The 12,307-nt window shown below is 39.0% G+C and overlaps 1 protein-coding gene across 2 annotated transcripts in view; it reads right to left on the reverse strand.

The window, feature by feature from the left end:
* The window catches only part of PLCB1 (phospholipase C beta 1), a 682,255-nt gene that overhangs the window by 198,254 nt on the left and 471,694 nt on the right, over positions 1-12,307 (reverse strand). For both annotated transcript variants that reach the window (XM_082670207.1, XM_082670208.1), the window contains exons 5-7: positions 4,047-4,126; positions 2,205-2,258; positions 1,023-1,098 (exon numbers count right to left, since the gene is read on the reverse strand). In XM_082670207.1, the coding sequence (XP_082526333.1) occupies positions 1,023-1,098; positions 2,205-2,258; positions 4,047-4,126 (210 nt within the window). The remainder of the gene's footprint in view (positions 1-1,022; positions 1,099-2,204; positions 2,259-4,046; positions 4,127-12,307) is intronic.

Genomic DNA, 12,307 nt, shown 5'->3' on the forward strand with positions numbered 1-12,307 from the left:
GTTGTTAATAAACTTCATTTTTCTGAAAAATATTCACAAGAATTGGCTGATGTAACTGATGCAACAGCTCTCAATACTTTTCATAACTTAACCATACATTTAAGAATGGCTTCTCAACTTCATTCAGTGCAACTTCAACACTGCCAGCATGTTTCAAGAGACTCAAAGGTTCTTCTTTGGGTATAAGTGTTATTCTTGCTTACTTGTTGCTTAGATACTGGGATAAAAATAATTCATAATAGAAAGGAGTATTCTGCATATAGCACAAGGAAAAGGTTTTATGCAACAGACCCAGCTATCCCAGAAACAACGATAATTAGAGCCAGGTATGTAGAAATGCATTGAAATGAAGGCGAATTACTTTATTTTAAGTGGTTAACGTATATTAAGTGCCTCAAATGTATTGGGAGAAAAAAAAAAAAAAAGCATCTTACAAGCTTATCCTCTCATCTACTTGACTACCATAGGAGCAAAGTAGGCAATTTTCAAACTGTTTTGATCCTGTACTCCTCTTGCAAAAGCCTTTTGAGAACCACCCTGCAATGTACATAAATATATTTATTTATAAAATGTACTACCATTCTAATTGCTTATTAACTTAAAAATATTAGCCCTAGACATTTAAAAAGGGGGATAAGATGAAATTAATATTTTAAAATACTACTAATCATAATCTATAATCATTAGCTAATATCTCAACAGACATCAAGAAAGGATTTATAATTAATAAGAAGCTTAAATTCTTAGTAATGTTAATATTTTTTGACCAGTACTTTTTTTGTATTAATTGGTTATTTATTTATTTTTTTCAACTTGCAAAGGGTCTTTCTTATTGAAAATGTTGGAGTTATGGGAGTGAAAGAAACTAATACAGTGACCCCGTATATTGTACATATTAACAAATAAGTCCTATGTACTTCTTAGTTTTAAAAATGTTTGGATAATAGTGGGGCAAGATATATTTTAGTATGATTATTCAGGGCTATTTAGCAGTGCTAGTTTTAGGAAGGCAACATGCTCACCCTTGAAGATGGAAGACTACAAGCCTCTAAAGCAGTTTCAACTCGCTTCCGGTCTGCTGAGAACAAGCGGTATATGCTGTGAAGTGAAAGCACACCACGTGAGAGATGCTTAAAAGGCATTTGGATCACACTTGTAGATGACGCCAGCTGAAACATTCCATTCAATCAAACCTCCTTATAATTCATCTTTAGAGAATTAAAAGATACTGATTGTTCTAGTATCAGCATATGTGTTCTGGAAGTTCTATGTGTGTGCTTTTTAAAATCAAAGTGCCTAAAATAAAATCAATATTTTGAGACAATGGCGATGACCCAGTTAAAAAACATGGCACTAAATAGCCTCTGGTATTGTATTAAGCACTAAAATCAACATCCTTGACAACTCTGTCTCCTTGCTGCTACTCACTGCTCTAAAGGTGTACGTCGCTAATATTATTAATAATAAACAATTAATTAATAGTATTATTATTAATAATGTAACATTTTTATGAGCAGAAGCCCACTGGCAGCTAGTAAGTCAAAGGTTAAAGGCTTTTGACTGAACATGGTCTAGAGATGTGCTTTTGTTGGTCAGTAATTTGGGTTTAAAAAATATAACTTAAGTACTGAACAATTTAATATAACAATTTGGATTTATGGGTTCTATTGAAACATTAGAAAATCTAGCGTCCAGAGCCCACCAGTCCCACAGGGAATATGGTGGAGTTGAATTGTCCTTGTCTCCTTGAGACGGGGTTTCACTCTTCAGTTTTCCTTCCTGTTCCTGGCCTGCTTCATCATGCATGTTCCCTTCCTGGCTTCTGTTGACATTTGAGTTTGCAACCCCTGCTTCAAGGCTAGTGTCATCTTGGAAGAAAGAGGCATTGTGGTCGCCCAGTTTCCATTCCTAGAATAGATCTGAGTCTCAGATGGTCTTTTAGGTTTAACAGCAAGGGTCCCCCATCCCCTCCACCCGCTTCCTGCTTTGGTGTTTCTTGAGAATGATGCCACAGGAAGCGGGGAGGCCCAGGAAATCTCTATGAGAAAACCAGCTGCACTGATGTGCATATGGAGTGTGTGGGAGGACAGGGTTACGACACATTTCCATGCTCCTATTTGGACCAAAACAGAGCCATGGCACGGATTCACATCTTTGAGGGGAAAAAAAAAAAAAGAATAATGGGAAATGCTCATGAAGCTTACTTTTTGAGAGGAATGCGTCCTTCTGGAGTGACTTGCAGCTTAAGTTTAGTATAGCTGTTGGAGAAGCAGAAAACAAGTGTTTAGTTTTTTTTAAAGCTTTTTATTGAAGAATAAAATGCACAGAAAAGGGCTCCTGCATATGTACAGTTCGCTGAATTTTCACCAATCGTCCAAGTTTCTGCAATCAGCACCCAGATCAAGAAAAAGAATATTATCACCTTAGTAGCATCCCAGAAGCCCGTCATGCCCGCTTCCAGGGCTTATCCCAAAAGTGGGAACCACTATCCTGACTTTAAACAACTCAGATTATTTTTGCCCTTTACATAATGGAATCACGTTCTTTTGTGTCTGGCTTCTTTCACTCAATATTATGCTTTTGAGATCCATCCATATTTTTGCTTTTCATTGTAGATCTTTCACTCTCGTTGCTGTATGGTATTCTATTGTGTGAATATACAACTACATTTTTCTCTTCCACTGCTTCTGGACATGTGGATAGAGAGAAGGGGCAGGAGAGCTTACAAACTCTGCTGATGGGTGTGTAAACTGGGACCACCAGCTGCTCATGCTATGACACAACAATCCTATACCCAGGTGTAGATGCAACAGAAATGCTTACAGTGTGTTCATCAAAAGGCATTTTCTAGAATGTCCATAGCAGCTATTCATAGGGAGATGCCTATTTGAAATGGACATTTGCAATAGATATTATTAGCCAGCTAGATGTTTTACGAGCTATAACATGCTATGTTTCAGGTAAAACATCTTATCTCTCTCTGTGTCACCTTCCACCAACATTGTGTGGCACAACAGATGTTCCAGAAATGTCTGTTAGATGAAGAATGGTAAGATCAAAGACAATTTTTAAAAAATGAGGAATAAACGAAGAGGGAAGGGGGAAGCACATAGGAAAGGTCTTGAAGGTGACAAAGTAAGGAGATGAGATGATGACATGAAAGAGCATTTAAGTGAAGACCTGTGAGTACTGACTAACAGTAAAAGGATTTCTTAGAAGAGTATGAAAGAAATGTGGTCTGGAGTCTTTGGTCTGGAATGATGGGTATGTCTTACAGAAGAAGAGGGAAGAAAGTTATTAAATAAAATAGAGGACCACCTAGTAATGTTTCCACTTGTGGTTTTCATTTCAAGGCTTCCCAAAATCCTGGATACTCACTGTTTCCAAACTGAACACAACCAGCTTTCCTAGCTGCTCATCTGGCAGAAATCATTATTTTCCTTGGTCAAATAAATTTCAGAAAGACTGTAATTTGAGAGCCACTGGGTAATCCTGATTTGCTTTCTTTCCTTTTCCTTTTCATTCTGCTCTTTCCTCTACATCTTCTTTCTCTTTTCTTACTAACATTTGCTGTGATTGTCTATAAGGACAGGAGTCAGGACATCAGCCTGTTGATTTAAGTAGCATCTATCAGAGATCTTAGACTCGAGAGAATTGAGTCCCATATGTTGTTCATTCTCTTCCTCAGATTAATAATTGATACAACACAGGCAGATATAGGGCTGAAGACTCCCTGAGATGAATAATTTTTGGTTCTGAGCACAGCTGCCAGGATTTAGAAGTATCTGCTTACTGTGTGTCAAAGGCATTGACATTCAGGCGAGCTCAGCGTAACCCTGATGTGTGGCTCAGAGGAAAGAATGATCTTTCTTGGAAGTCTTCCAGTTTGAAACGGTGGACGTATCAGTTCTCTAACAAGTGCCAGAGGGAAATTTATGTTTATCAATGTGAGAAGCCAGTGCAGCATAAACAAAAGACTCACAAAGGAGAAAGGAAACTGATTCAAATGAAGCAGCACCCTTAGCAATAAAATTAGAGCTACTTACGCTTTTTCCAGAAATGCATCCCTAGACATGTTTTGGGCCAGCAGGTTCGTTGCCAGACTGAAAACTTCATTTGTCCATTCCTGAAAAATGTAAATCACACTTGCATTAGCTTAACTACTGTACAGTCATTAGACACATGTTTTTAGCTAGGCTACTAGGAAGACAAATTAGCTCAATTTGTATGCCTAAGGGTTTTGGGTTTTTTTCCTGTTTTTATCCTGTAAAAATGGCATAATTAAATTCAAATCCCTGAGCGATTACTCCTTTCCTAAGGAAATATTCTTTACCCATAAACAAATTTTATCTGCTTTTTAAAATCCCTACAGATAGAGACCTGGTATGTTGCCTTTAATAAGCAAGTATATGTTATTCCTTTCCTTGCATTATAAACAGATAAAGAGTTTAAAATAATTATCTTTTCAACACACCTGCAAATAAGATCTTCCTATTTTACTACTCAAGTCAAAGCAGCTATACCAGGAACTCTTTAAATGTTAATTACAGTTCTAGAAATTCTCTAAACTAGGTGCAGTCACAATGTCATACAATATCCAGTACTGTCTCTCCCCTGCCCCCCACCCCCGAGTTGAGTCCATTCCTTACTGCTGACCTAATCTCAATCCCTACCTCACACCATTCACCACTGATCTCTCTTGGCTTCCAAGAAAATGGGAAAGAACAAATCTACAAAAAAACAATTGAAGTTCCATTCTGGGTGATGATTTTGAACACACAATTAACATTCCGGGCTGAAAAAAAATAAGAGAAGATGACATAAGAGCTAAGTAATGTAATCATCTGATGTTGTAGTTGACTTGGCTCCCTCCTCAATGAAATCATGTTTTTTAGTTCAACAGCTTTTCCACCTAGTTTTGTTATTTCTACTATAGCTTTGTTGGTCTTTTGTGTTTTGCCTCCTGATTTAAGGCCCTGATAATACGTCATCATGTAATACTGTAACATCTGAGGTAGAACTTGGGGTATAGAGTCATGGGAGAGGGAAGAGGGCACTCTAAGCAGTGTTTTTTGTTTGTTTAGGTGTTTGTTTTACTTTAAAATATTGAGTTTATTTTAAAAATCAGCACAGTAAAAACTGTCACACAAATTAAAGACCTTTAATTTCCCTTGAAGTCTTTTAAATTCTGAGGTTATATAAAATTAAGCAGGAAAACATTCATATTAAATGCAAATCAATTTTGCACAAATAAGCGTGATCAAGCAGCTTACATTGTCACCTGAAATACTTGGACTTTAGAGAAAAATCCCAGATGACAACACACTATGTGTTATAAGAAGATTTACATTATTCTGTTGGGTATGTTTTAGCGGCAGGACTTAGTGGGAATGGGGAGTAGCCTAAAAGGAATTGGAAGAAAGAGGGGAAGTTGCCACAAAAAAACATAGAGCTTGGGTGTGAGTATGGAGAGCATTTAATGTCTGTTCAGTTTTCTGGAATTTGGCAAAAAAATATAATATCACTGAAAGCCTTTCTTTTAGGGTGAAGGTAAGGAGAGCCAGGGCTAGATGGTTTGTTAAGGAGGTTATCTGGCAGCCAAATGCTGGGTGGATTTGAGGCTGAGAAACCAGACGGGGGAACTCAATTAGGAAGCTGTCACAGTCCAGGTGAGACGTAGTGAGGCCTTGGATTCTATGGACTGTTGATGGAGGGCTTGGGGAAGATAGTACAGAAGAGCTGTCAGTGAAACAAACTTGATGGACACACAGAAAAGCTTTGGAATAACTTTTTAACAGCTTTAAAATAAAATGTCCTCAAAATAGATTATTTTAAACTAAGAGTAATAACTACTGGCACTGATTTTCAAAATATGTTTCTGGTATAATATTTTCCAGGCTAGGGGTAGAACTTTAGACTTTTCCGGCTCCATGGCAACCTTATGCTTTGGTAAAAGTATTTATAATTGGAGGCAATGTACCATTTTGTATGTTTACTGGGGGCCAATTCCACAACAGAAATATGTACAGAGAAGGTATTATGAAGAGCTGGGGAGATTTAATTGGGTCTGACCTTTTAGGTTGAAAGATAAGACCTCTATTACATCTAGTCCAGCAGAAATATAATGTGAACTACACATATAATTTTAAATTTCCAGTAGCCACTTAAAAAAAAATAGAAATAGGTGAAACAAATGTAATAATATATTTTATTTAAGCCAATATTTCAAACATATTATTAGCCATGTAATCAACATAAAAATTATTGAGCTATTATATAATTCTTTTTATGTGCTTAGTCTTTGAAAGGGGTGTGCATTTTGCACGGAGAGCCTGTCTTAATTTGCACTGGCAGCCTTTCAAGTGCTCAACAGCCACACATAGCTGGGAGCTGTGGCTGCAGCATGGGTCAGGGCAGGTCTTCTAGATCCTTCGCTCCTTCTATGGGTCCTTTATAAAGCCAGCTGAAGGATTGCATCATCACCACCTTCAATGCACAGCCACAGCTGTTTCAGAAAGTAAGGCATAATTTATTTTACCACATTCTCAGAATGTGAGCATCTAAATTTCCAAGTGTGGAATTCCTAGAATCCATGGACTTCCTGCAGCCTTTTGAGATATGCAGAAAATCTGACCCAGGCTGAATCAAAATTCAGGGTCTAAAGCAGTAACCAAACCAACTTGAGAAATAACTCAATCCTTGGTGGGGTACTGGTCTCAGTCTATATTACACTGAGCTAAAACAGCATGTGTCTTACTTTGAGTTCCCCAGAAGCAGACCCTGAGACAAGAATTTATGAGAAATGGGTTTATTACAAAGTGTTCCCTGGCAACATTATAAGAGAGTGAGCAGGACTGGGAAGTGTAGAAGGCAGAAAGTTGAGATACCAAGCAAACTCCGCAGATGGTAATTTTGGCTTAATCTTTCCCTGTGTAGACCACTCCTGAAACTTGAGTTTTCTGATGAGCAGAAAAGGAGCTGAAGTATGGTGATCTCTGTGCCTGTTAGTCTTGGGTCAGGGCTTGCTGGGGGGGATGGAAATCCCCAGGCACTTCCTGCTTTCCTTGATAGTACACAAAGGGGGTTCCAGCATCCAGAGGGTGCATACAACAAAGAGACATGGGTGCTGGCTGTTGGAAGTGAAAGCCCATCCCCATCGAGGTGCTGTATATGAAAATGGTGAATGAATTGGAGGGGATATGGGTAGAGCACTGTTAGAGTCGGATGGATAACAAATTTCAGGACTTTTGGGTACCAGAAGTAGCTACATTGTGTAAATAGGGGATGTGCAACCAAAGTGTTGGAGAAATTGGTTCACATACGTTCTAGAGCAGGGATTCTCAAACTTTCATGTGCATACAAATCACTGCAGGTCTTGTTAAAATGCAGATGCTGATGCAGATGCTGGGGAGGGTGTGGCAGAGAGTCTGTATCCCAAGTGAGGGCTACGTCAGATGATGCTATGAGTAGCAAGAGGACTTACAGCACTGACGGAAAGCTTGATAGAAATGTAGGACTGTAAGCTCCACACCAGATCTGACTCAAAATCTGCATTTTTTCCAAGAAACCTTTATATATTTTATGCATGTTTAAGTGTACTGCTGGGCCAGGGGCAGAACTTTAAGCATTATTCTAATCTTTGTCTACTTGCTTCCCAAGCAAATAAATATTTTGGTCATTTGTTTTAGAATAACCAAAAAGCCCTTACAGCTGTATTAAGAACAACATGGCTAAGAGAAGTGGCCAGAGCAGCTTAAAGCAGCCTCAGCCTCAGCTCATTATGAGATTATGACATATGCTTTGCTGCAGGGTAGACGGCTCCCAACCTGGCAGTGCTCTCATAAATCCAGCACTGGGCCCTAGTTAGTACGGCATTGGAAGGACAGCTTCTTATTTAATCTGGAGTATTTGTTTTTCTACTTTCAGAGGCAACGTTCTGATGATTGCTACTAAGCTTGGTTCAGCCCCTGCTATTTAAACCCTGAAGCTTCTTAAGTGACATTTTCTGCCTTAGGATCGATCTCTTCTTGTGATGGGGATTACAGAGACCTGAACTAGAGAAAATGGATCTAAAGATCAACTTCTGTGGGATTTCACCTGGAGTTTAAATGCACATGTTCATATCTTCCATTGCAAGATGATTTCTGCAATTCCCTCACCCCGGCGTCGTTACTGAGATCCCAGTCTTTTTTTTTTTTTTTTTTTTTTTTTTTTTGCGGTACGCGGGCCTCTCACTGTTGTGGCCTCTCCCGTTGCGGAGCACAGGCTCCAGACGCGCATCTCAGCGGCCACGGCTCACGGGCCCAGCCGCTCCACGGCGTGTGGGATCTTCCCGGACTGGGACACGAACCCGTGCTCCCCGCATCGGCAGGTGGATTCTCAACAACTGCGCCACCAGGGAAGCCCGAGATCCCAGTCTTGACACCATTAAGTTTTCCTAACGTGTCACAAAGTTAATGTACTTTTATTTCTAAAGTTATTTAAGTTCTGTCATTCTTGCCACAGGATTTATGTGTTTGCTTAATACTACGAACAATTATTTTACAAGTTTCAGTTACTCTCATAGGTATTGTTTGAGTTTTTACTAGGTACTGAGCTAAATTCTTTGCATCCAACAACTTAATTAATTCTTACAGTAATTCTCTGGGAGGCAGGTACTGTTATTAGCCTCATTTTACAGATGAGGATTCAAAGTTTCAAAGCACTTATAAAATTTATTTATATCCTCAGAGTTAATAAGATCACAGTTTGGGGTTAGATAACTGATTTCTTGGGCTCCAAAACCTGTACTCTTAGATACTGTGCTTTCTGTCATTTTGTCCTAGAACATTTTAAGATGGCTGCTACATACAGTTCGAAAAGATAAAAATGATAAATAAATCCACTTAACTATGCTGTGTTTAAAACACTGACTTAGCACTTACTATGGGCTATGCACTGTTCTAAGCATTTTGTAAGTAATTAACTTTTTTTTTGTGTGTGTGGTACGCGGACCTCTCACTGTTGTGGCCTCTCCCATTGCAGAGCACAGGCTCCGGACGTGCAGGCTCAGTGGCCATGGCTCACGGGCCCAGCCGCTCCGCGGCATATGGGATCTTCCCGGACCGGGGCACGAACCCACGTCCCCCGCATCGGCAGGCGGACTCCCAACCACTGCGCCACCAGGGAAGCCCAGTAATTAACGTTTTAATACTCACAACAACCCTATGAGATGTACTCTGTTATTACCACCCTATTTTGACAAATGAGAGAACTGAGGCACAGAGGCATGCAATGACTAGCATAAGGTCCCACAGCTGGTTAGAGGCACATCCGAGGTTTGAACCCAGGAAGTTTGCCTCTGGAGTCTGAACACCTTACCATTATGTTACAGTGATGAAACAATGTGTGACGTTCATAAAGTATACACCTTACCACTATGCTTCGATAATGATGGTAGAGGAAAAATGATAAGATGGAGAGGGGGTGAGGTCCATCACAAAATGCAGCTCTAAAGTCTTAGAACTTTGATAGAGGAAGTCACAGATTCAACTTGAACGTGACTGAACTAATGTGAAGAGAGAGATTCAAAAACTTTTAGATCTAGTTGCCCTAGATCCAAATACTAGTCATGAAGCTATTCAACAACCATTCATAATTCTGAAAACAGAGAGAAATTTCTCCTATCGGCAATTCACACCTCTTAACTTTTTGGCTCAACTTATGAACGCAAGTGGTATACAGACTAAGACAGAACCTTCTGGAAGAAATATCATTCTTGCAGATATTTCTGTTTCCCATGGTTCTGATGCATGCTATCTTTAGTATTTTAATGTATTTTTTAATCTTTCCTTTTTCTAGCATTACGTATCTCTGTTACACCTGAAAATACAAAGAACAGTGTAACTAACACATATCCATATTTAACAAATGTTACCAATATGTGATATTTCCTTCCGTGCTTTTAAAAAATTATATACAAAAAAAAAAAATTATATACTTAAGACACTGCAGTGCAGACTCATTCTATGTTGTGCTTCTCCCTGATTCCACTCTTCTCACTTTCCCAGGAGCAAGCTCTATTTTGAAAAGCAGATATCAATACCTTATCTATTTTCATATGGATCCTGAGGACAGGGGTCTTTATCAGGGTTCAACAAACCCCTGAGGGCTAAATCCAGCCTGCCACCTGTTTTTCTAAATAAAGTTTTACTGGAACACAGCCATGCTCGTTCATTTATGCATTGTCTATGGCTGCTTTCATGCTATAGTGGCCCAGCAGAGTAGTTGCAACAGAGACTCCCAAGGGGCAAAGTATTTACTAGCTGGCCCTTTACAGAAAAAGTTTGCCAGTCCCTGGTATGGACTCATATATGTTTATTTAAAATATTACATAAATCATATCATGCTGTATGCATCCTTTGGCCAATGGCTATTTGCAGTCAACATTATGTCTTTAAAATGTGTCCTTGTTTCTCATGTAGATCTAGGTCATTAATTTTAACTACTAAAATATTCCACTATAAGAATGTATAACTAATTTATTCTTCTGTTCATGTACATATATTGTTTTTTCCTTCAAAAATGTTTATTTGTGGGCTTCCCTGGTGGCGCAGTGGTTGAGAGTCCACCTGCTGATGCAGGGGACACGGGTTCGTGCCCCGGTCTGGGAAGATCCCACATGCCGCAGAGCGGCTGGGCCCGTGAGCCATGGCCGCTGAGCCTGTGCGTCCGGAGCCTGTGCTCTGCAACGGGAGAGGCCACAACAGTGAAAGGCCCGCATACTGCAAAAAAAAAAAAAAAAAAAGTTTATTTGCACAAACCTATTTCTTGTTGACTCAAGCCACATCCAGAAGTTTCTCTAGAGTTATTACCATGATGTATTCTTAGGATCCATGCATCTTCAGCAGTACTAGAGGCAGCTGCTTGCTCACCAAAGCGGTAAGGACACTCTGTGTTCCTTTTGGCAGTGTAGGAGAGCTTGTATTTTCCTACATTTTCAAAAACAACTTGCTATTATCAGCCTTTCAGAAAATTTTTGCAAATTTGATGTATGCAGTGTGGGACCTTGGATTGGTCTTAATTGGCATCCCTGATTCACCTGCCTGGTTGAGCCTTGTTTTACATGTCAGGGTTGTTCCACTTTTTCTTTTCTGCAAATTTCCTGTTCACATTCTTAACCCATTTTTTTCTTTGGGTATTTGTGCTCGTTGTCTTTAAAAGGGGGAGGGTTTTGTTTGTTTGTTTGAGGTTTGAGCTCAAGCACAAGGTGGTGGTCAGTCTTAGTCCTATTGATAGAAACAAAATTACACATAGTAACTGTGTCTTGTAAATGTCACCCGTGATCGTGGCATGCCAGGCACCCAGTCCATGGCTGTGACCTGATACCAAGCATCTAGAGTCACAGAGAAAAGGCAGAATGTGAAGTCTGTCCTCAAAGACATGTATTTATTCAGTGAGTTCTTTGGGGAAATGACAATATTCTAAAAGGAATACCAAATCTCTTTCTCTGTGTGTGTGTATATATATATATATATATATATATATATATATATATATATATAATTATAATCTATAATTATATAAGCAATTATGAGTCAATGGTTACCCTAATGAAGTAAAAGGAGTGACAGATGACAATAATCTAAAAGCAGGTATTTCCAAAGTAGCTGATTTGGAAGCCTCAATCTATTGTATTTTTTAAATAAAAGGTTCCTGGAATAAATAATAATTTAAAACAGGGTATTTTAATATTTGTGAGACATATGAAAGTCCTAACAATTTTTAATAGCTTTCCATTTATTTTTAATTTATTGGCAAACCCCTATTGCCATCATTGATAATGGTGTCATTCCCATTACCTCTGCTCATCAGCAGGCAGCAGGTTGGGATTTGAGTAAGAAGAACAATGCAGAGCTCATTCAGGGTTGAGTTGCCTGGCTGAGCACGTTTCTCCCACCTGCTGGCAGGCATCAGAATTCATCTTGCCGGGCATTTGTCTTAATGGCACAGTAAAGAATCTTTTCATGGTGAAAGATGGTATATGAGCTGCAAAGACTTTCATTAAAAGCAGAAAAGACTGTCTGAAAAGTAACTGCGTTTACAGGTCTATGTAGAGCATTTAGAATTTTGGCAAAATTTCCGGCACAGTTCCTCTGTTTTGGGTGGCAGTGAAGATTTGTATTTTATAGTCAAAATGTTGATCTCATATTCAAAGAGAAATGGTTGTCAAATACAATATAATTACCAAAATCAGGAAGTATATTACAACCCAATATTATCAACACTGGGACACTAGAATCCATATTACTCATATAATGTAAAATCA

This window comes from Grampus griseus (genome assembly GCF_964374135.1).
Source record: "Grampus griseus genome assembly, chromosome: 14".
In the NCBI taxonomy this organism is placed as follows: Eukaryota; Metazoa; Chordata; class Mammalia; order Artiodactyla; family Delphinidae; genus Grampus; species Grampus griseus.